The sequence below is a fragment of the Pipistrellus hanaki genome (genome assembly GCF_964339955.1).
Source record: "Pipistrellus hanaki genome assembly, chromosome: 2".
Lineage (NCBI taxonomy): Eukaryota > Metazoa > Chordata > Mammalia > Chiroptera > Vespertilionidae > Pipistrellus > Pipistrellus hanaki.
In genome coordinates this window covers 186,234,370-186,258,727 of record NC_140504.1, presented here as the reverse complement: position 1 = coordinate 186,258,727, position 24,358 = coordinate 186,234,370, and the positions used below count along the sequence as shown (strand labels likewise).

At 60.9% G+C, this 24,358-nt stretch overlaps 1 protein-coding gene across 1 annotated transcript in view; it reads right to left on the bottom strand.

Annotated features, from left to right (window-relative positions):
- RUNX3 (RUNX family transcription factor 3) overlaps positions 1 to 23,839 on the bottom strand; it is a 63,049-nt gene extending 39,210 nt beyond the window's left edge. The window contains exon 1 of the mRNA XM_084875015.1: positions 23,767 to 23,839. Coding sequence (XP_084731141.1) covers positions 23,767 to 23,824 — 58 coding nt within the window. The 5' untranslated portion in view covers positions 23,825 to 23,839. The remainder of the gene's footprint in view (positions 1 to 23,766) is intronic.
- Positions 23,840 to 24,358: the final 519 nt, after the last annotated feature.

Below are 24,358 nucleotides of genomic sequence, written 5' to 3'. Positions count from 1 at the left end.
GGCCAGGGCCTAATGGGGTGAGTTTAAGTAGCCCCCTAGCTGCTGAGGGAACTGAGGCTGGAGATGGGAGGGGCTGATAGAGGATCACCAGGTGTCTGGACGCCCGGCCCCCCCCATGCCCTGTAGCTGCTCTGGTCACCCCGTCCTCTAGCACGTGCTCCACCCGCCCAAGCAGGGACTGCGTCCGGCTGTGGGCACCGCTCCGCAGGGGTCACGGGGCTGGGAACGTGGGCCGCTGGGCAGGGCCCGGGAGGGGCGGGCGGGCGGGCGGGGGTCCGGAGCGGAAGGCGCCCGGCGCTGATTGGAACAAGGTGGCGGCCCCGGGAGCCCGGCCAGGCTGCATTGATCTTGCCCGGTGTTCCAGCCACCAGGCGGGGCCGGGGCCGGGCAGGCTGCCGGCTTTCCCAGGTGTGGGACACCCTGGGGGAACGGCTTTTCATGTGGTTACCGGGCAGGCCTGCCACCCAGCACGTGGGGGAGGCCGGGGCATGGGGGCGTGCTGCAGTAGGGGGGTCTGGAGACCCGGAGTCCCACAGCCAGCCGATGCCAGGCTCCCGGAGGCCAGGCCGCGGCTCTGGGCTCTGAGAGGGTTCGGATCCTGGTGGTCAGAGCTCACGCTTATCCGAGCGCGGGCTGAGTGCCTGGCACAGCTCGGAGCGCTCTCCGAGGCTCAGCTCCCCGTCCTCACGCCACCCTAGGAGGTGGGTGCTACCATCATCCCTGCTTACAGGCGGGGAAATTGAGGCCCAGCGGGGCTAAGCAACCTGCCTAGGGTCACCCAGATGTGAGGTTTTGTCTGGAATGTAAGATCCCTAGCTCAGAGAGTCTGAGAGTGTGGGGAGCGCGTGGCTAGTGCTGGGAGGACCTTGAAGGTCCTTGACTCCAACTCGCTTGTGCTGGAGAAACAGGTCTGGGGGGGAGAGGGCTGGGGGAGTGGCTTCTCAGCTCACAGGTGACAGCAGCCAAGGGGAGTTCAACACCAGGATCCGAGACTCCCCCATGTCATCTCGGGAGCTCGGCTGGTCCCTGGATGCAAGGTCCCTGCGGGCACTGGCCCCCTGGCCCCTCAGCCCTAGTCTCCTACTTGTTACCAGCCTTCCTGGTTAGTAGCCAACCGTTTCCTGCTAGCACACAGGAAGGTCTTTTAAACCTCCAGTCCTGCCAAAACCGGTTTGGCTCAGTAGATAGAGCGTCGGTCTGCGGACTGAAGGGTCTCAGGTTCGATTCCGGTCAGGGGCATGTCCATTGGTTGTGGGCACATCCCCGGCGGGGGGTATGCAGGAGGCAGCTGGTTGATGTATCTCTCTCATCGATGTTTCTGGCTCTCTATCCCTCTCCCTTCCTCTCTGTGAAAAATCAATAAAAAGATTTATTGATAAAGATTTTAAAAAATGATAAACCTCCAGTCTGAATCCCTCATGCTGCAGGGAAGCCCTCTTCCCTCTCCTCCTGCATCAGGGGAACTGGGCCTGTGATGGGAACTCTCTTGGGGTGGGTGTCCTCTTAGCAGGACGGGATGGTGCTGGGGGCAGGGGTTGGGGCATTTGAAGGCCAGGAGTGGGGTGCGGTGGGGCATCCCCGGTTCTTCCTTCCCATCAGCCCTGTGGAGCTCTGCATGACCAGCCCCTTCCGGCTCTCTGTCCTTATCCCCTCCCTTCCTCCCCTCCCCTCGTCCTGCCCTAGCCACACTGGCCTCCTCTCTGGTTCTCAACACACCAATCACACCCCCATCGCAGGGCCTTTGAGCATCCTGTCCTCCTCCTCCTCCTCCTTCCTTTTAAAATATTTTTATTGATTTCAGAGAGGGAAAGAGAGAGAGAGAGAGGGGGAGAGAGAGAGAGAGAGAGAGAGAGAGAGAGGGAGAGAGAGAGAGAGAGAGAGGGGGAGAGAAACATGAATGATGAAAAAGAATCCTCATTCAGCTGCCTCCCACATGCCCCACATTGGGGATCAAGCCCCCAACCTGGGCATGTGCCCTGACTGGGAATCGAACCGTGACCTCCTGGTTCATAGGTTGACACTCAACCACTGAGCCACAGCCTCAACCACTGCCTTTTTAGTCTGCCTGCATGGCTCAACTGTCCACCTCATTCAGGTCCCTGTCCCCCGGTGAGGTGCCTTCTGGGAGCTTCTGTGGCAGGCAGAATGACGGCCCCCAAAGACACCCACACCCCAACCTCTGGAACCTGTGGATGGGCCACCTTCCGTGGCCAAAGGGACTCTGCAGGTGTGATGAAGGCTCAGGACGTGGAGATGGGAGGGGCCTCCTGATTGTCTGGGTGGTCCCAGCATCTCATGAGGGTTCTTACAGGTGGAAGAGGAGGCAGACCGAGGGGGGTGGGATACGGAAAACCGATCGGAGAAGCAGAGAGACGAGGACCTGGCCCAGAGTCGCCGACTGTGAAGACAGAGGAAGCGGCCACCAGCCAAGGAAAGCAGGAGCCTTGGGAAGCTGGGCCAGGCGAGGAAACACATGCCCCCAGACCCCCGAAACACAGCCCTCCAACACCGTCTTCTGAGCTCAGAGCGCCTCCCCGAGGGCTCCTGGCCCCCATGCTGGGAGGTGAGGGCTGAGTGGCATTAAAGCTCGGCGATTGGTTACAGCAGCGACCGGAAACCAGTGCCCCTTCCCTGGTTTCTGTTTCGTCAGCACGTTCGTCACTGCCTGACGGTCACACGTTATGTAAGAATTGTCGTCTCTTTCCCCGTACGAGCAGGGCAGGGGTTCTGTTCTGTCATTGGTATTTCATTCCCGGTTAGAGTTGCCAGATGCATTACATTGAAATACAGAACACCCAGTCTAATTTGAATGTCAGATAACCAGCAAACACTTTTTGTTTTCGTTTTGTTTTATCACGTAGTCCCAAATGCTGCAACGATTCATCATTTGTCTGACACTCAAGCATTCTGAGTGTCTTGTATTTTTTGTCTGGAAACTCGATCCCCGGTGCCTAAAAAAGTGCTTGGGTTCATTCTAGGATCTCAACCAATATATCTGATGAAATAAATAAATGAACGGATGGACACTAATTTCTAGCTTAAAGATCCCTTTGGCTTTCAGAATGCCTGCAGGTCTACATGTACACCATAGCAAATAATAACAGCAAACACCTGCACAGCCCCTCGCACACACCGGACGCTGGTGTGTGTGCATTACCGTTATTCACTCGCTCGGGTCTTGCAGGAACCCAATGAGGTCATGAGGCCACTGTCCAGACGAGGAAACTGAGGCCCAGGAGGTTGGGTGACTTGCTGGGTCACACAACCAGGAAGTGACAGACCCTTGGAGAGCCTGGCTCTCCGGACACACTGCTCTGCACACAGCGGATTCTTCCAAGGCCCCTGGCGCCTCTGCCAGGGGAGCCCTCCCGGTCTCTGGCTGCAGAACTCCTGCGTGTACCCCAAAACCCTGTCCCCGTGTCCCTGGTGAGACCATCTCCGACACCCCCAGGAGGATGTGCCCCCTCGTCCTACCCCATGGCCCCTGGTGGGGAGGCATTTGAAGGATTTGCTGTGACACCCTTTTCTCCCCCAGCGGTGACCGCCCTCTGGACAGACACGGTCACTGTCAGGCCTTTGGCCACAGGACACAGAACTGAGCCCGGCTCTAGGGGGTTCCTGGGAGCCTTTGAGGATGAACCAATGAGTGAGAGAGCGAGTGAGTGAGTGAGTGAGTGAGTGAGCGAGTGAGTGAATGAGTGAAGGAATGGACATCTCCCCACTCTGGGCCTCAGTGTTAGAGTCTATGAAAGGGGGAGAACAATCTCTAACAACACCCCCGCCCCCAATCTCTTAAAACAAAACACATTGTTTTCCGATTATAAGAATAATGCACATTCATTAAAGAAAACACTGGAAAATAATAAAATTATGAAGAAGAAAATTAAAACCACCCCTAGTCCTGCCACCCAGAACAGTTGTTAACATTTTGGTTTCTAGCCTCCTGGTGTTCTCACTCTGTGTATAGATTTAATTTCTTCTCTCCCTCCCTCCCCCCTTCCTCCCTTCCTTTATGATGTTCGGGTCCTATAGGATACTATGCTGTTATGAACCTGCTTTTGAAATGCAACATGTAGTATGCGTCTCCCCATGTCGTGATTCTGCTCCTGATGGGGGGGACGTGCCTGCGCTGATCGGGCACAATGGGATATAAGTGGGGAGACCCCCCCCCAACACCGGCTGGCCCATTGTGGGGTCCCCTCCTGGTGGGCTCTTCAGTCCCGGAGACACTGCCGGGAGCACCCTGGCATGGCTGTCTCAGCCACGTCCCGGATTCCTCCCGTAGGACCAGTTCCGGGGGGCCCAGGGGGGCCTGGTGGGGCTCTGCCGCCCCCCTCCCGCCAGCAGCCTGGCCTCCTGGGCTTGGCAGGAAACCGCGGGAACCGTTTGCCCTCCTTTGAAGAAAAGCCCCATTGACACCCAAGGCCTCCCTGGTCCCATCTTGGCTGAAAACATCCATTTATCCGGCCATTTGTTCACATTATGGTCTCGGGCTCATGGTTTCCGTCTCAGACGCCCGGTTCCAGCCTCAGCGAGGACCACAGGCTGGGGGTGCCCGTGACCCCGGGCCTGTGCCGTCATCACGCTTGCTCATCATTCATCGAGCGCCCTCGTGCCAGGCCTGTGCCTCCCGGGTGTCCTCACGGCCACCCTCAGAGGTGGGCGGCCTCGTCTTGCGGAGGGGTCTCTGAGGGTCTGAGAACTTAGCGGCTTGGATGAGGTCACGGAGCAGGGAAGCAGGGCCTTGGGGCCCCCCAGGCTGACTGACTCGGGGTGCGGCTGATTCCCCCGCCCTCCCAGGGCTGCACCTGCTCAGACCACTGATTCTGCCCACGTAGATCACTGAGCTGTGGGCCTTGTCATGGGGGGGCGGGGGCAGCGACCCTGCCCCATTACCTCAGCTACCCAAGGGGCACACGGTTCCAGCATCCCCGGGCAGCAAGGCCTGAGCTTTCTCCTAACAGCTGAGCCCTGTCCGGACTCCACACGTGCCCTGGGAGGTCTCTGTGCCTCATCTTCTCCATCTGTGACATGGGAGCGCAGGGGCTCAGGGGGCCGCCCCGCGGGCCTGCGGTGGCGGCGTGAGCAGAGCCGTGGAGATGCTACGCACTGAGTCAAACGGGGAAGCACTCTGCCAGACGGCCACCTCACCACAGGCAGCCAAGCTGATCTCTGGGGGCTGGGAGTGGGCAGGCCTCAGACCCAGGCAAGGCTGGGACCTGACAGCCCCAGATGGAGCCCTCACCCCCCAGCCTCCCCAGATGGGGAGCTATTTTTTAACCGGCCCCACAGGAAGACGAGGCCAGAAATTAGTTCAAGGGGTTAACCCAGGCCCCTGGGGACCCTTCCTATTTGCATCCTCTTTCCCCCGCCAGCCAGGGAGTGGCGTGGCCTTCGGAGCCCCTCGGAGCCGTCAGAGCTCCCAGACATCAGCCTGCGGGAGCTGGAAGGTCCCGGCTGGCCCAGGCGTGATGGGCAAGGACACCAAGGCCCACGGAGGGCTGGCCGGGCCTGCCTGCCCCACTGCCGTCTCTGCTGCGCGCTCCCACAGGGCCAGTCACTCCCGTCTCCACCCTCCTGGGTGACCCCGCCCCTCCCAGCCTCAGTTTCCCCATCCGAGGCCTCTCCCAGGCAGGACGCCTAGCGGGGCAGGGCCTCCACGGTCCCCTCGGTGCTGGGTCTCCTCCAGCAGCATCGGCCCAGTGGCCAGGGGCCCGGGACAGCGTCTGGGGACCCCCGGGAAGAAGAGGGACGTCCTGAGCAGAGGAGCGGGGACCGGCCCGGGCAGGGAGAGCAGCTCAGGCTGCGGCCTCCCTCAGACCACACCACCAGGGGCCCCTGGGTCCCCACAGGCAGGGTTCCTGAAAAGTTGGCTGTCTGTCGCCGTGGGTGCGGCCTCTGGTGGGTGCTAGCCTGTGTGAGGGCGTGTGCTGTCATGCGGGGCGGGGTGGGTGAGCGTGGGGGGTTGGTGGGCACAAGGTGAGGGCGGGACCAGATGTTGGTTGCTAAGCTGGTGACAGAGGCCCCATCACACCCATGGTTCCTACCCACAACCTCTCTGCTGGGGCTGGTCTAGCCTGGAGGCGGGATGCAGAGCGGGGAGGGGTGCGTGCAGGGGGAGGCATGTGTGGGAGAGGGGTGGGTGCAGGGAGAGGCATGTGTGGGAGAGGGGTGGGTGCAGGGGGGAGCCATGTGTGGGAGAGGGGTGGGTGCAGGGGGAGACATGTGTGGGAGAGGGGTGGGTACAGGGGGAGACATGTGTGGGAGAGGGGTGTGTGCAGGGGGGAGGCATGTGTGGGAGAGGGGTGGGTGCAGGGGGAGACATGTGTGGGAGAGGGGTGTGTGCAGGGGGGAGGCATGTGTGGGAGAGGGGTGGGTGCAGGGGGGAGGCATGTGTGGGAGAGGGGTGGGTGCAGGGGGAGGCATGTGTGGGAGAGGGGTGGGTGCAGGGAGAGGCATGTGTGGGAGAGGGGAGCGTGCAGGGGGGAGCCATGTGTGGGAGAGGGGTGGGTGCAGGGGGGAGGCATGTGTGGGAGAGGGGTGGGTGCAGGGGGGAGGCATGTGTGGGAGAGGGGTGGGTGCAGGGGGGAGGCATGTGTGGGAGAGGGGTGGGTACAGGGGGAGACGTGTGGGAGAGGGGTGTGTGCAGGGGGGAGGCATGTGTGGGAGAGGGGAGCGTGCAGGGGGGAGCCATGTGTGGGAGAGGGGTGGGTGCAGGGGGGAGGCATGTGTGGGAGAGGGGTGGGTGCAGGGGGGAGGCATGTGTGGGAGAGGGGTGGGTGCAGGGGGGAGGCATGTGTGGGAGAGGGGTGGGTACAGGGGGAGACATGTGTGGGAGAGGGGTGTGTGCAAGGGGGAGGCATGTGTGGGAGAGGGGAGCGTGCAGGGGGGAGCCATGTGTGGGAGAGGGGTGGGTGCAGGGGGGAGGCATGTGTGGGAGAGGGGTGGGTGCAGGGGGGAGGCATGTGTGGGAGAGGGGTGGGTGCAGGGGGGAGGCATGTGTGGGAGAGGGGTGGGTGCAGGGGGGAGGCATGTGTGGGAGAGGGGTGTGTGCAGGGGGAGGCATGTGTGGGAGAGGGGATCGTGCAGGGGGGAGCCATGTGTGGGAGAGGGGTGGGTACAGGGGGGAGGCATGTGTGGGAGAGGGGTGGGTGCAGGGGGAGGCATGTGTGGGAGAGGGGTGGGTGCAGGGAGAGGCATGTATGGGAGAGGGGTGGGTGCAGGGGGGAGGCATGTGTGGGAGAGGGGTGGGTGCAGGGGGAGGCATGTGTGGGAGAGGGGTGGGTGCAGGGAGAGGCATGTGTGGGAGAGGGGTGTGTGCAGGGGGGAGCCATGTGTGGGAGAGGGGTGGGTGCAGGGGGAGACATGTGTGGGAGAGGGGTGTGTGCAGGGGGGAGGCATGTGTGGGAGAGGGGAGCGTGCAGGGGGGAGCCATGTGTGGGAGAGGGGTGGGTGCAGGGGGGAGGCATGTGTGGGAGAGGGGTGGGTGCAGGGGGGAGGCATGTGTGGGAGAGGGGTGGGTGCAGGGGGGAGGCATGTGTGGGAGAGGGGTGGGTGCAGGGGGGAGGCATGTGTGGGAGAGGGGTGTGTGCAGGGGGGAGGCATGTATGGGAGAGGGGTGGGTGCAGGGGGAGGCATGTATGGGAGAGGGGTGGGTGCAGGGGGAGCCATGTGTGGGAGAGGGGTGGGTGCAGGGGGGAGGCATGTGTGGGAGAGGGGTGGGTGCAGGGGGGAGGCATGTGTGGGAGAGGGGTGGGTGCAGGGGGGAGGCATGTGTGGGAGAGGGGTGGGTGCAGGGGGAGGCATGTGTGGCAGAGGGGAACTTGCAGGGGAGAGGCATGTGTGGGAGAGGGGTGCGTGCAGGGGGGAGCCATGTGTGGGAGAGGGGTGGGTGCAGGGGGGAGGCATGTGTGGGAGAGGGGTGGGTGCAGGGAGAGGCATGTGTGGGAGAGGGGTGTGTGCAGGGGGGAGGCATGTATGGGAGAGGGGTGGGTGCAGGGGGAGGCATGTATGGGAGAGGGGTGGGTGCAGGGGGAGCCATGTGTGGGAGAGGGGTGGGTGCAGGGGGGAGGCATGTGTGGGAGAGGGGAGCGTGCAGGGGGGAGCCATGTGTGGGAGAGGGGTGGGTGCAGGGGGGAGGCATGTGTGGGAGAGGGGTGGGTGCAGGGAGAGGCATGTGTGGGAGAGGGGTGTGTGCAGGGGGGAGGCATGTATGGGAGAGGGGTGGGTGCAGGGGGAGGCATGTATGGGAGAGGGGTGGGTGCAGGGGGAGCCATGTGTGGGAGAGGGGTGGGTGCAGGGGGGAGGCATGTGTGGGAGAGGGGTGGGTGCAGGGGGGAGGCATGTGTGGGAGAGGGGTGGGTGCAGGGGGGAGGCATGTGTGGGAGAGGGGTGGGTGCAGGGGGAGGCATGTGTGGCAGAGGGGAACTTGCAGGGGAGAGGCATGTGTGGGAGAGGGGTGCGTGCAGGGGAGAGGTGCATGCTGGGAGGGCACAGAGCCCCAATGCCATGAGGGCCTCTAGAAAACTGGAACCCCAGTGAATGCTTGAGGGGAACTGACTTGCCTCCTTTTATTTATTGTCTGTTTAAAACAATACTGGTAATAAATAACATTAATTGGATCTCACACACACATACACACACATACACACACATACCGTGTGATACAAGTACTATTAGCATAATGAAAAAAAACACAAAAACCCTTGGAAAACACAGAAAAACACTTAAAAAATGAGATGTTGAAGCCTGACACCTCAGCCAGAGAGGATGTCTGAAGGGGGAGGGTGTCCGGGGTCTCAGTAGAATCGTTCTCATTCTCCCACACAGAGCGTCTCACAGGGGCTGTCTCACAGGGGCTGCCGCGGTGAGCACTTTGGATGGTGCCTGAATCACTTCTCCCCATTGTACAGATGAGTAAACTGAGTGGGAGGGAGGGGCAAGACATCCCTCGGGGAGCAAGTGGCAGAGCCAAGATTTGAACTCCGGTCTGGCTGACTGGAAGGTGAGCTGGCTGCTCTCAGGGCCCAGACCTTGGATCTCGGAGCAAACGTGCTCCCTGTCCTTCCTCCCGCAGGATTTGCCGACCACTCCCGTGCGTCAGATCAGGATCAGCCCTGGGCACTCAGCCGTGAACAAGACAGACACAGCCCCAGGCTCAGCCCCAAATGGCCACAGACGGAGCCCCACCCTGCACCACAGCGCGATTCCAAATCCAGGCTGTGGCTGGCTGAGCGGCAACCCTCCTCCCCGACTCAGCAGAGTCCTCGATGAGCTTTTCATGGGCCACGATGTGTCTGAGAGCCAAGGTCAGGGGATCCACCTCCCCAGGCCCCTGGTACACACGGACAGGGAGGCCATCTACCCGCCCCCCCACCCCCCAGGCCCATTCCTCTGGGCCAAGACTCCCGGGCCGGGGCTGAGCTGGGCCTGCCCCAGGCCACCGGCCAGGGTGGGCATAGAAGCTCCTCCCCTCTTGCTTTTGGCCAAACGCCCCTCTGCGTGGGCTGCCTGGGGGGTGTGAACGGGTGCCCACCCCAAGGGCTGCCTGGGGGGTGTGAACGGGTGCTCACCCAGAGCAGCCCCGGGCAGCACTGCTGAGCTCAGGGCAGCCACTGGGGGGCTTCCTGGTCCCCAAGTCCTCACACCGGGTCTCCTCTTCCTGACAGAGCCTCCTTCACTCACTGGGAACAAAGCAGCAGGGCGGGTCTGGGAGGGACTCCTTTCCGGCCTGCACCGTGTCTTTGGGGGCCCTGCGTGGTGTCCCCCGTCCTCAGTCAAGACCAGCGACCTACCCTGTTTCCCCGAAAATAAGACAGTGTCTTATATTAACTTTTGCTCCCAACGATGCGCGAGGTCTTATTTTCAGGGGATGTCTTATTTTTTCCATGAAGAAGAATACGGTACACATTTATTGTTCAATGAAAATAAAGGAAATTTATGACCCGTATACGGTACGGTAGTACGGTAGTTTGTCAACACAAACCAGACACACTGTGAATCCTACAGTATCAAGAATTTACTCATTTATTCAAGGACAATCATGTCATCATCTTCTGGAACATCATCATAACAATCCAATTCCCGAATTTCCTGGTGAATTTCTTGTGACTCCATTTCTTTCAGAATCAGTGGACCAAATCTCTCATGTTTAGCCTAGGGGGGCCTTATTTTCGGGGGGATGCCTTATATTTCACTCAGAAGGGAACCTGTAAGTAGGTCTTATTTTCGGGGAAACACGGTAGTTGGCAGCACCCAGTGCAAAATGAAACACGGGCCTCTGGCCAAAGAGAAGGAGCCGAGCCCTGTGCGTCCTCCCGCTCTCCCCGGCCGCCTCCGTGTGCTGCGTGCCGCGCTTCCTGGCACGGGGAGACCCGCACAGACACGCGGGTCCCGCCCCAAACGGAGGCAGGTGGGTCACAAGCCCCTGTCCTCCCCAAACCGGACTCAGACCAGGCCCTGCCCGTGGCGGGGGAGCTGCTGCAGCAGACACCACTTCCAAAACACCCGTCCAGAGATATAATTATTAAGAATAATTTGGCAACTGCAGAGCTTTGAACCTAAGGGGGGCCCCGCCCCCTTCTGAGCTTGGAGCCCCGTGACACCCCCTGGGTTGCAGCCTGTGGCCCTGGTCCACTGGGGAAGGACCCGGCTCAGACAGGAGGGCCAGCGCCCGGCTCCCAGCCTGAAGGTGTGTGTGTGTGAGTGTGTGTGTGTGTGTGTGTGTGTGTGAGTATGAGTGTGTGAGTGTGTGTGTGTGAGTGTGTGTGTGTGTGAGTGTGTGTGTGTGAGTGTGTGTGTGTGTGTGAGTGTGTGTGTGAGTGTGTGTGAGTGTGTGTGTGCACAGGCCTGTGTCTGTGGGGTCCCGTGGCAGGGAGAGCAGAGCTGGGCTTGAACCTCAGCTCCACCACGTACAGGCTGTGAGAACTCAGGCTCGTGGCTCTTTCCCTGGGCTCCCCTGTCCTCTCCGCAGAGCGGGGACAGAAACACTGGCCCTGGGCTGTGAGAGCCAGCAGGGACGCATACAGAGTCCCGCCTCGAGGCTGGCCCTCGCTCAGCTTCAGAGGCGCCGCGGGCAGAGGAATGCCCTCCCCGGGCCAGCACGGGGCCCATGACCCGGGGCGGAGGCCTGTCTGTGTGTGTCCCTCACCACAGGCGGGGACCTGAGCGGGGACTTCCACGGACTGCAGCAGACAGGATCCTGGATGAGACAGAGCCTGCCCGAGGTGGGAGGGACCCGGGAGATCTGGGGGGCCCGGGGAGCGGGGCCCAGGGGGTACGGCCCCCACCAAGGTGCCGCGGAGAGAAGGACAATGAGGAGGAAGCCCTGGGCCGGGGGCCTGGCAGCCACGGGGGTGTATATAGCAGTCGAGACCCACAGGTTGAGAACTGCTGTCAGGGGTCTCCTGAGACCATCGGAAAACACAGATATTTACATTATGATTCATTAACAGTAGCAAAATGACAGTTGTGAAGAGGCAACAAACATAGTTTTATGGTTGGGGGTCACCCCAACAGGAGGAGCTGTATGAAAGGGTCTGAGGCATGAGGAAGGCTGAGAACCACTGGCTTAGACTGTGCCTGCCCTGAGTAGGAGCCATGCAAGTGTTGACGGTTGCTGTGACTACGTAAGAGTCGCGTTGTCACAATTTCTACTTCCTGGACACTTATGCATTTACTAATCCCAATTCTGTACTTTTCCTTTTTTTTTGTATTTAGGACCCAGAATATTTCCCTCTCAATTCTCAAGACTGTTTCTTAGACCCTCGGAAAGGTAATCCTCTGCCGCCAGGGTGCCTGTCGCTGCGCTGGATTTCATAGCTCTCCCTAGAGCAGCTTTCCCAAAGTGGGCTCCCCGAGGCACCCCAGCCCAGGGCGAGAAGCTAGGCTCATTAGCATATCAGAGGCTCTGAAAAGTTCTGCAGCAAAACACCCTGTTGAACAACGCTCGGTACAGCCATTCCCAGTCTTGTTGGCCACAGAGCCCCTGAGTTTCTGCTCAACACCTGATAACATCTGCGGCACACACGCTGGGATGCCCCCCTCACTTCCTTGTTTCTAGGAAATGGCAGAGAGGAGCGAGTGCTGCCAGTTCCTCCCTTCGCAGAGATGAGCGGCTCCCTTCCACGGAAACCGGCTCCCATCACACCGTGCTCCCACCCGCCCCGTCTAGTCTGCTCCGGGCCCCACGGCGGCCGGGGCAGGTCACGGGGGTCGGTATCCCCATCTCACAGACGGGGAAATGGAGGTTCACGGAGGTGAAGTGGCCACACAGCCAGTCAGCGGCATATCCAGGAGACAAACCCACAGCGTCTGATTCTAAACGCCACATTCTCTCTGCTGTACATTCAGAGGAAAAATAAAAACAGACCCCATTCTGCCAGGGCCAATCCTCCCCGGCAACATGCTTCTAAAAAGTCTAAAGTTGTTTGCCGAAACCGGGTTGGCTCAGTGGTAGAGCGTCGGTCTGCGGACTGAAAGGTCCCAGGTTCGATTCCGGTCAGGGGCATGTACATTGGTTGTGGGCACATCCCCGGTAGGGGGTGTGCAAGAGGCAGCTGGTCGATGTTTCTCTCTCGTGTTTCTCTCTCATCGACGTTTCTAGCTCTCTATCCCTCTCTCCTCCTCTCTGTTAAAAATCAATAAAATATATATATTTTTAAAAAGTCTAAAGTTGTTTTCTCCCCCATAACATGGACTGTGTCAAACATGTACAATCTCCAGGTGCTGCCGAAACCGGTTTGGCTCAGTGGATAGAGCATCGGCCTGCAGACTGAAAGGTCCCAGGTTCGATTCTGGCCAAGGGCATGTACCTTGGTTGCGGACATATCCCCAGTAGGGGGTGTGCAGGAGGCAGCTGATCGATGATTCTCTTTCATCGATGTTTCTAACTCTATCCCTCTCCCTTCCTCTCTGTAAAAAAAAAAAAAATCAATAAAATATATTTTTAAAAAATCTTCAGGAGCTTTCTTCTGGTTGCTAAAAGCATCCATTCTTTTTGTTTATAAGACTTTCCGAGCAAAGGAGAAACTCCATCATCTCACCCCAACAGGTAGCCTGGGTCCACAGTCGGACAAGTACCCTTTCCAGTCCAGCACGGAAGCTGTTAGCCGCGCGTGGCTAGTTCAATTACCAGGGGTCCTCAAACTTTTTAAAGTGGGGGCCAGATCACGGTCCCTCAGAGAGCTGGAGGGCCGGACTATATGAACTACTAATTCCTACTGTAACACCTTGGCTGCGCTCACTGCACAAAAAACCTGGCGGGCAGGATCAGATTCCCCTGGGGGCTGCATGTGGCCCGCGGGCCGTAGTTTGAAGACCCCTGAATTAAACAGATTAAAATAAAAGGACACTCAGTCCTGGCCCGGCACCTCCCAGGCACTGGGCATGCACAGGCCGCAGGAGGGGGCGGTGTGGACACTCCATGTCACGGTCCCCACAGAAAGCCCCGGGGACCGCGCGGCCCTGCAGTGATTATTAATAGTCTTGATAAGGGTAGTGCCTGCGTCATCCGTGTTGGCGTGGCCCCACCCACGGAGGGAAGAGCGCCCCCGCAGGCAGGGGCCGGGCCCTCGGAAAGCTGGCCTGGAAGGAAACAGGCCCCAGGCTGGCGGTTTTCCCTGGGTGTGGAGATAACAGACTTTCATTTTAAGTGGCCCAGGCCCTTCCGGCGAGCTGCAGCCCAGATGCAGGTGTGGTGGGATGTTGTGGATTGTGTTTACCCCCCCCTCCCCCCCCCCCCCGGTTCTGGTTTTTCTGAAATCTTCAAGGTGTGATTTTGCCGAAGGCTTCAGTCATTACTATAATATTTTAATTGTGGACTCATGAAGGATGGGTCAAAGACACGAAGACCAACGAAGGGAAGGCAGGCAGGGGTTTGCTTTCAGGCCCCGGGCAGGACTCTGGCTGGGCATACGAGCCGTGCGATCACTGGCTTAAAAGAGCCCCATGCTCCGTTTAATGTTCTGCTGACACCATCCGGAAATTCTTTTTATTTTTAATATATTTATTTATTTATTTATTTATTTATTTATTTATTTTACAGAGGAGGAATAGAGACCTAGAAACGTTGATGAGAGAGAAACATCAACCAGCTGCCTCCTGCACAGCCCCAACTGGGGATGTGCCCACAATCAATGTACATGCCCTTGACCGGAATCGAACCTTGGACCCTTCAATGCACATCTATCCATTGAGCCAAATGGGTTCCGGCCATCCTGAAATTCTTAATTTTTGGACCAGGGGCCCAGCATTGGCCTTTTGCACTGTGCCTTGCACATCGTGCTGTGGGCACTGGTCCTGGGATTGTCCTCAGCTCATGGTGACCGCTCGAACCGCTGCCCTGTGCTCGTCAGACCACAGACGTGCTCGCCGGCGATGCACTCCACCCGCCTGAGAACAAGTGCGCTTCGGCTGCTCGGATGTGCGTCTAGAGAGCGATAAAAATAGGGCCTGCAACCGGTGCAGGAGGGCCCTGCGGTCTCTGTGCACACACACACACACACACACACACACACACACACACACGCATGCACACACATTCACACGCAATCAAGGTGCACAGCTACACTGGCCTATTTCAGAGAGCAGCACAGTGCATCATGGGATTCTCTGCCCCACATCACTGCCCAGCCCAGATCCTGCCTGGACATCCGCTGCCCAACCTCCATGCCTGGCCCACCTCCTCCCCAACCTCTCCCATCCCTCTGCCATGCCATCCACTCTGTCTGGGCCACCAACGTTTCTTTCTTCTTAGACGTTCCTATTCTAGACCTATGTCAGCGTCCACCCTTTCTGGGGAGCCTTCTGGAGGCATTCGAGAAGGGCCAGATGGTGCTCTGGTGGCATACAGGAGGATAGGAATCACCTTGCCTGGAGGAATCAGGGAGGGCTCCCTGGAGGTGGTGAGTCTGGGCCTTGAGAAAGATGTCTGCCAGGTAGAAGGGAGAGTTTGGTTGGGTGGCTTGGAAGTCAGACAGACCTGGCATGAATCTGGGCTTTGTCTGTTATTAGTTGCATGAGCTATTTTCCCTTTGCCGAGCCTCAGTTTGCCCATCTATGAAATGGGGATATCAACAATAACACCTACTGCCTGGATTATTGCAGAGTGTAGTGAAAGGAGATATGCTTGTGAAGGAACCTCCAGTGCCTGGTAAGTCATCCACATATATGGTCCCCTTCTGCCTCCCTCATCGCCTTCTCTTAAATGTTAGTTTCATCAGGGTACGCATTCCTCTGGGCCTATTTGTTAACTCACCTCTGCAGCGGAGTTATCTGCAGAAGGCCCCGAGGGCTGAGATTCTACATGGATAGGAAGGGCACAGAGAGGTGTTGGCCTCTCTCACGGGGCGCTTTCCTGAGACAAACTCTCCTCTGTCGCTAGAATGTCAGCCCGTGGAGGAGAGCCCTCGGCCAGCCTTGTCTGCTCCCGGATCCCCCGTGTAGAACAGTGTGTGGCATGCAGTCGGGGCTCCATAGATGCTTATGGAGAGACCAGCAGCACCAACTGGCCCGTGTCACCTCCTCAGCCCTGGGCGCCGGGAATGTGAGAACCAGGGAGACCGGCCCTCCCCAGGGAGACCGTCTCCAGACTGGGGGCCCCTGCAAGCCGCCAGCACTTCCTGAGCACCTGCTGTCTGCACGCAGACCCTGCTCCACACCGACAGGGCAGGGCTGGGGGAAGAGGCGGACACGGCGGCTTGGGAAGAGGAAGGGGAGGAGGGTGGGCCAGCGGGAGCAGGCCCAGCTGCGGTCCCGGGGTGGGGGGGCCTCGCTCACCTGCTCCTGGGAGGGTGGGGCTGCCTCTTCCTCTTTCTTTCTTTGAAAAAATACAACAGTCCCCCACACACACCGACATGTCCTGCACGCTCGGTGTTGAGAGGCTCGGAACACACACCACCACCGAAAGAATTAGAAATAAGAATTAGAAATAAGGGGCTGGGGCACCGGTAGGCTTCCCTGGGGTATTTCAGCGTTTCTCTCCCGTCTTTTTTCTCGGGGGGCCTGCTCTCTTCCCCTTGGGAAGGGATGTGGCTGCTTGTAGGGGAGGACCAGGCTCTGCCCGGGCCTCCTACACCCCCAGGATGGGGCTCCTGACCCAACCACCGGGGGCCTGACACGCCCTCCTGAGACAGGAGGCAGGCGGGGCGGGGGGGGGGGGGGTGTCGGCGGGTCCAGCCTCCTGTCCCACTTCCTCCATCGGGGACGGCAGGTCCGGCCTCCGGCCTGCGTTCCCATGCGCGGGGGCAGACCTGGGCTCATGGAGGGAGGCCGGAGGCACACTCTCAGGGATGCTGGCCCTCAGCCCCAGGCACCGGGCAAGCCGAGTGTGGCACACTGCCTGCTTTTCACCCTTCCCACCTCACCCTCAGGCCTATCCGAGCGCCCCTGGGTTCCTGCCCCCTTTCCTCCCTCCGCACAGGGGAGCAGCCCAGGCGCCCTCGGCGGCAGGCAGGCAGGCAGGAGAGAGGCCCTGCGTGTGGAAGAAAAGCCCGGATGGGTGCGCAGGGCGGATTTCAGTCCCCATGCCGCAGGGAAGGGTGTCCTGAGGGGGGTGCCCGGCGTGGGGTCCCCTCTGCAAATCGTCAGTGGCGGCTCCCGCCCTTTCCGCCCACACGTACGTACGTCTGAACCTTTTGCCAAAAAACATTTTTTTCCCAGACGCACAAGAAAACCCCAAAGAGGAACCTAGACCTTCGCGCCGCCGCACCGATTGGACGAGGGGACGCGAGAGCTCAGGCTGCCGCCAGCCAGCGAGCGTTTCGGAGAACAGGCCAGACGGCGAAGGGGGAAGTGGAGGGAGAAGCTGGGAGCCTCTGCGGCGGAGGCTCAGTCGTTGGTTCATTCATTCATTCATTCATTCATTCATTCATTCGCCCATGCTCCCTCCCTCCCTCCCTCCCTCCCTCCCTCCCTCCCTCCCTCCATCCTGCCACCTGGGGCCGCCCTCCTGACGAGGGGGCGGGAGCGGGTGTGAGGGCAGGGTGGGTGCCCCCAGGCCTGGAGGGGAGAAGGAGAAGGACCTGGGAGGAGAGGGCCCGGTCTCTCACCTTCCCCATTCTGCTTGGAGGCAGAGAGAGAGCCTCTTTGGCCAGGAGGAGGGCGAACATAAAACAGCCAGTTATTAAATAGTGACTATAGCGTTTCTGGAGGGCTGGCTTCTGCCCCCCGCCCGGTAGACGCACATCACGTACATGATTGCAGGAAGTCCACCCAACAAGCCTTGAGGGGGATGCTGTCTGTTCTCCCCATTGAACAGATGGGAAAACTGAGCTCCGAGAAGGGAAGCACTCCGTCTAGGGCCACACAGTGAGACAGCAGCGGGGCCCGGGCCTCAGACAGGCACTTCATGGTGCCTCCTCCCCAGAGAGCACCCTCTTCCTCACCCCCATGGACAAGGGCCTGGCGGTCCCTCTACGGTCTCCCCTGTGCCCACCGGTGGGGGGGGGGCAGTATTGGAAAGGGAGCAGGGGCTGAGCCAACGGAACATCTGCCAAGTGGCAAGCGGTCAGCTGGAGGCATGCCGAGGGGCCCGAGGGGTGCCCGGGCAGGTCACATTAGCTCTGTGCACCCCCTTTGAGGTCAGTGCCCCGGCCTCACCTCACAGAGGGGAATGAACAGGCCGGGTCAGCCAGGTACAAACAGCTTAAGTCTGCTGCCACTCCACAATCCCGTGCCAAGCCGAGGGCGGAGCCCAGGAGCTGAGAAAAGCCCGCTTTCCTGCTGCCGAACGCGACCCCAGTCGGAACCCCGCGCCCCTCCTGAGCTGGAACTCTGAGCCTCTCCTGAGCTTGCTCACGGCTCCTGGTTCTTGTGATTCTCAAGGTCTGACGGAGTCTCACTCCCAGCCCCAGGCCCAGTTCCTGAGCCCTGTTCTCCCCGGCTGCTAGGTCAGGTCCTTCCTCCAGGAGGTGCTATTTCAAGGCGGGTGATGCAGGCCTGGCCCCTCCCTCCCTGTGTGCTCGGCACTGAGGTGGGAATGGCTGGCTGGCGAGTCCCAGGCTGGCCGGGGCTGGAAGCTGGGAGCCAGAGCTCCCTGTGGGCGCAGGTGGGCCTCGGGGACTCCTGCCGAAGGGTGTGGACCCAGTCGGGGAGCCTGGGGGAGGCGCCACACTCTGAGCGGTGGACTGGAGGCAGGGTCTGCCGAGGAGGCATCCCCAGAAGCTGGAGGGAGAGCTGGTGTTCCAGCCGCCCCACTGGGCCCTGAGCCCAGGCCTCAGCCACCCGGGGATGGAGGCTCTGGACAGGCCAGAGTCAGGGCCCGGGGCTCTCTCCTGCCTCTCGGAGCCTCTGGAAGATCGGGGTTTCCGGCCCGGTGGCTCAGGGGCATCATCTCGCGGCCCCACCCCCCAGGTAACGGAGCGAGCCTCCGCTTTGATGCGGCCACCTCAGGCCGCACCGTCAATGGGCCCTCTATGTGCCCAGTGGGGCCGCCGGCCGTGGTGGGCGCGGTGAGCCTGGACACACAGTCCCACTGTGTGGGGCCCGCGCCCGCCCGCCCAGGCCTGTGGCCGGCGGGGGGCTCTCAGGAATGCCCCCCCCAGCCCGGGGGGCTCTTTGGACAGGCAGGGTGGTCCGGGGAGACGGATGTGTGCAGGGCGGCCCGGGAGCTGCCATCAAAGGGCCCGGGCAGAGGTGGCGCCAGGCGAGCGCCATGGTGGTCGTGGGGTGGCGGGCGGCCGGTCCATTCATCTCCCGGGGCGGGTGGGGGACGGGGAGGCTGCCCTGGGCGCGCTCGGGGTGACCCACCATGTTGGGGTGCCTGGGACTCGGGACTTCCCACGTCAGAACCCGGAGAGTCCCTGCTGCTGGCCGCCGCCCCGAGTTCAGGAAGGGACAGAGGGACGGACCCCTCTGGTCTGGGCAGCTTCCTTCCTGCCCAGTGACCCCTGAGTCAGACCATCCAGCCAGGCCTGGGGGGCGCTCTGTGCACCCCTGCCTCCAGGCAGGCCTCACTCACCCCCCAGAGGCCTTTCTCCATGTCTCCATTCCTCTATGCCGCCCACTACCCAACAGCTGCTCAGAGAGCCTTGGCCCAGCAGCAGAGCCACCCCCTCCCCCAGCACCCCACCCGCTGCCATGCCCTCAGCCATCCCAGGGGGCACCCGGAGTCTTTACTGCCTCCATGCCTCTGCCCAGGCCCTTCCTCCGCCCCGGACAGCCTCCCCCCCAACCCCCACCCCCAACTGTCACTTCCTACTCTGCAAGGCTCAGCCAAGAGTCACTACTCCAGGAAAATCATTCTCTGCCCCAATGTGGGTTCATACCCTTCTTTGATCTCCAGCCCCTGGCCGCCCCCTCCCCCCACCCCCCAGGACATGTATGACACCCCAGTGCAGTTTCCAGCTTACCCATCTCTTTCCATACCAGCCCATGAGCTCTTCAAGGGCAGGGCCTGGCCAGGCCACCTCCCTGGTACCCGAGCCCCCAGCACGAGGCCAGGCTCAGGGTCATGGAAACACTGACTGAGCGCCTGCTCTGTGCCCGGCGGCCCCCTCACTCCATTCTCTCCAGGCCTCCGGGGGGGGTTGGTAGAATCATCACCCCCATTTTAAAAAATATATATTTTATTGATTTGTTACAGAGAGGAAGGGAGAGAGAGAGAGAGAGAGAGCTAGAAACGTCCATGAGAGAGAAACATCGGCCAGCTGCCTCCTGCATACCCCCTACCGGGGATGTGCCCGCAACCAAGGTACATGCCCTTGACCGGAATCGAACCCGGGACCTTTCAGTCCGCAGGCTGATGCTCTACCACTGAGCCAAACCGGTTTTGGCCACCCCCATTTTGCAGATGGACAAACAGGGGCGCACGGAGGGGAAGTGACTTGCCCCAGGCTACACATTGAGGGAAAGGCAGAGTTGAGACTCAAACCGGGAGAGTCTGATTCTCGAGCCCCAGCGAGAATCTCGCCACTCTGCTCCTTCGTGAGCTTTTGTGGAATTCATGAATAAAGGAGCCCCTTCACTGCTCCGGGGCCTTCTCAATCCTGCCCGAGGCAGGGGAGGGCCGTGGTCTCTGGTTCTCTGTCCTGGGGGAGCACTTCTGTCCCTGTGGGGGAGCTAAGGCGGGCTGTCGGAGACCTGCCGGGAGGGGTCGCCCCAGGGGATGCGGAGAGGAGCCTCCTGGGCCTTCGGGATGACGGTGCTGGCCCTCCCTGAGCTGTGGACGGGCCCTCGGGCGCCCGGAGGCGGTGCCTACATCGTCAGGTGGGGAAACCAAGGCCCGAAGGGGGGAGGGGACGTGCCCAGAGAGAGCCACAGTGTGGCCGAGCCACAGCCACGAGGTCTCAGCTTCCCCATTTGCCAAAGAGAAGATGGGTCCCACCTGCCCCGCCTGGGAGAGGCCTGGGGGCAGAGATGGGAGGAGGAGGAGGTGCTGGGGGCCCAGCGGCTCCCGGCCACCCTGCTCTCCCCGGCCTTCCATCACAGGGCCTGCAATTCTGCCGTCTGTCTGCCCTCGCGTGGGGTTAAGCCTTGCCCTCTGCGGTCTCCTCCTCGCCCTCCACTGCCGGGGGGAACCCACGCCTCTCCGCCTCTTCCCAAGCCCCCCTCCAGGGCGGCGAGCCGAGGGGAGCTCTGGCCCCTGACCCCAAACGAATGCTCCCTGCTCTCCCGAGTTAGACAAGCCGGGATGTTACCCACAAGGAGTCAGACTCGGGGGACCAGGGGCAGGCCTTACTGCTTCTGAGATGTGTGCAGGGCGGCGGCCCCAGGAGCTGCCATCCAAGGGGCGGGGCAGAGGAGGCGCCAAGACGCCTTGTCACTAGTTGGGTGTGAAGGCAGGGGGGTGGCAGAGCTCGCCCCCCAGGGCAAACAAAGAGCAGTCACCTCCCTTTGGTCTGTGGGGACTCAGGGGGCAGGAGCCTGGCGATGGTGCTGGCGCCCAGGCTGGCGGGGCTGGGGGGTGGGGGGTTGGGGGAATAAAGACAGGGAAGGCCACACAGGGCTGGCATCAGATCCAGCTCACGGCTCCCCTTTTACCTACGAAAGAATGGCAGCCCAGAGAGGTCGAGTGACTCAGACGGAGTCACACAGCACATGGGTGGCAGAGGCAGGCAGGTCCAGGGCTCCTGGTCGGTGGTATCCAAACCTACTCAGGCTGTGCGTCAGATCAGCTTGGCGGCGGCGGGGGTGGGAGAGGGGTGGTGGTGGTGGTTCAAAACCACCCACGCCAACTCAGTAGATTCTGATCTCACAGCCAGAGGTGGGAGGTGGGGGTCCAGGAGGTGGAAAGCTCCCTGGGGGACCCCCCTAGACCCACGGGCTCCATCCCTGCCTGCTGAGGGCCTGCAGTTTCTGCCCCCTCAGAATTCAGGGGGCCTGGGGACTTGGAGAGGAAACACACAGACTTCTTTCCTCTCACTGACCTCTCCCTGAGATGTACCGTGTTTCTCCGAAATAAGACATCCTCCGAAAATAAGACCTAGCGCAGGGAAAGAGAAGACATCCCCTGAAAATAAGGCCTAGCGCAACTTTGGGAGAAAAAATTAATATAAGACACTGTCTTACTTTCGGGGAAACGGGGTAGCGTCTTTCCCCACAGGGCCTTGGTCTCCGTGGAGAGCACAGAGCTGCTGCAGCCTCACGGGCTGTCACAGGTGACCTCGCTCACTGTTGACGCTCCTCACTCCCGCCGCTGGGTCGCGGCCGTCGGAGAGGTCTGTGAGATCCCTCCACTTCCCGTGTCACTCAAGCGTCATGTGCCCACGACCTCGCAAGCTTGCATTTTTTACACCCTGCTAGCTCCCTTTCCAAAAGTTGGGTTTCCTCTGAGATCCTATGCAGGCTGTTCTATGCGTTTAAAAGTGCAATTCCGAGGAGCCCGCAGACTCCCCGAGGCTCCGGAGAGAGGCCTGTGGGCTGGAACTGGTTAAGGACCCTGCGTGGGGCGGCCTGGAGCCGGGCTCGGCGGGAGCCAGAGCTCAGATCTCCGTGGGGACCGAGAGCAGCGGCGGCCCGGGGTCCGGGAGGCGGACCCCCGACGTGAGCTGTGAGCGGAACCTGGACAGAGCCGCTCGGTGGATCGCAGGGAAAGCCCGAGACCCCAGACCCAGGCCTAGAAAACACGGCCGTGTCCCTGCGACCAGGGACCAGCCTGCTCTGCCGGGGCCGCCGGCCTCTGGCACACACTGGGCACCGTCCGCCGGTTCCCCCCAGCCCTCCTCCTGCGTGCCGCGTCTGCCGGCTCCCACCTCCGGGCCCCGCGGCGTCAGGACCCCATCCTAGGTGGGTCAGCCCTGTCCTCCCGGCTCCCGGCTGCTTTGTCTTAGACTCCACATTTCTTCATCTCGCCCGTGGAGGGGGAAGTAAACACAGATTACAAAGACCCAGCAAATGGTTCTTATAAACTCTTATTTTCTTGCCACAGAACTGCCTTTAATTAGCTCCCAGGACTACAAAGGGAACAGCGTTATAATGGGAGCAGCTTAGAGGAAAGAGCCCACGGCGCTTGGCTCCTGGACGGGCTGCTGCTGTGCGCAGCCACCAGCAGGTTTGGTGGGAGTCCCCTGCTGCAGGGACTGCAGCACCACCCCACCCCCCCTTCCCCACTCAGCACAGCCTGCCTCAGCTTCTCACCAGGCAAGCCCTCTGGACAGTAACCACCCGAATGGGCCTCGGTCCCTGCCCAGGGCCAGCCGCCCAGGCCCAGTAGCTGGCAGCGGGCAGCAGGGCAGACGAACAGACAGGCTGACTTTACCACCTCGGCCTGGTAACAGCAACACAGCCCCCCAAACCCTGGGAGTGGAGCACTGCCCAGCCCGGAGGCACTGCCTTCAGACACAGCCCATGCCTAGCCTCAGACCTTCAGCATATCACTGCGTCCATAGGGGCCTCTGTTTTTGGCACAGAGAGGTTAAGCAACTTGACTAAGGACACTCAGCAACTGAGTCAGGACCCAAGCTCAGGGAATCTAGACCCCTCATCTCAGGGGCCTCACGCCCCTCTGGGCTCCTGCTTGGGAAGGGCTGGGGCGGGGGTGGCGGGGGGAGGCAGGTGGGGGCTGTCTGAGGTCACAGCCCATCAACCCCACAAACCAGAAAGCATCAGAGAAAAGCTCCCCTGAGTTCCAGCCTCAACCAGAGGTTCTCCATTGGGGGTCCTGAACCCCTCTGCTTGTGGAAGGACTCAGCCCAGACATCAGGGCCTCTCTGGGAATGAATGGAGGCATACGCCGTCCAGAAACACTTTCCCGTCCTCTGCCACCACGCTCGCACACCGCCCCGAAGCCGGCGCCCCCCACGCAAGGCGGTTTCGGTGCCATCCAGGGTGACGCGGTTCCCAGCAAGGGCCTCCCGCCCCTCCCGCGGCTCCCTCGCCCCAGGGACCCTCCGGAGGACGAGGACCGGGGAGAGTCCTCAGGACGGTCTCAGGCTGGGGCAGCCTGGCTGCCGCCTGCCCCCGGCTCTCAGAAGCTGGCCTGAGCCCAGGCGGGGGATCCATGCTCTCCGGAGGGCCAGGGCGGGGGCTGCCGGACTCAGGAGCCCCATGAGGGAGGCAGGAAGCCACGGGCCACAGGGCCACCCCCCAAACCCTCCACCCCAGAGCCCTCCAAGAGCTGCCCCCACCACCAGCTGTCTCCACCGGCTCCCGTCCGCTCCAGGAGCCCACCCACCCCTCTCCCCACCCCGGGTTTAGGCAGCGGCTTTAAGGGGCCAGGCTGTGCCCCGAAAGACAGCCGGGATCGCCGGTGGAGGGAGGCGACCCGGGGCCTGGCCACAGCTCCCACCCGCCCGAGCCAGCCCAGCGCCCCGGGCAGCAGTTACTCACCGCGGATGAAGGTCGGCGTGTAGGTCGGGAAGGAATCGAAGATGCTGTTTGATGCCATGCCCCGCGCTGAGGAAGGCGAGACCTCGGCCCTTCGGGGGGGTGGGGGGTGGGATTGATTTGGTTGGCTGTTGTTTTATTTTTTCCCAGCCACTTTTCAAAATAAAATAAAGGGGTGGTGGTGGTGGTGGTGGTGGTGGTGGTGGAGTTGCTTTTAGGTTTTTTTTTGTTTTTGTTTTGTTTTGTTTTGTTTCGTCTCCCCCACCACCCCCCCAACCCCCCTACGGTGACAAAAAAGAAGAAAGGAAAGAACGCGAGAGCGTGTGTGAGCGAGAGAGATGGAGGGGGAAAAAAAAATCCCCAAGGAAAGTAAGTTTCTGTTTGTACCCAAGAATTTGGATTCTCGGTCCCACAGGAATGTCTAGCCACAAATTTTCAACAGAAGCGCATGCAGAGTGTATCATTAGATGGCGGGAAGGGGCCCGGGGCGGCCAGGGCGGAAGAGCCGGCAGGCCGGGCAGCGGGAGGAGAGCGCAGGCTCCAGCGCCAGCCTCGGGGAATGAATGAAGGAGGCTCGGCCCCCGGCGGGGCCCAG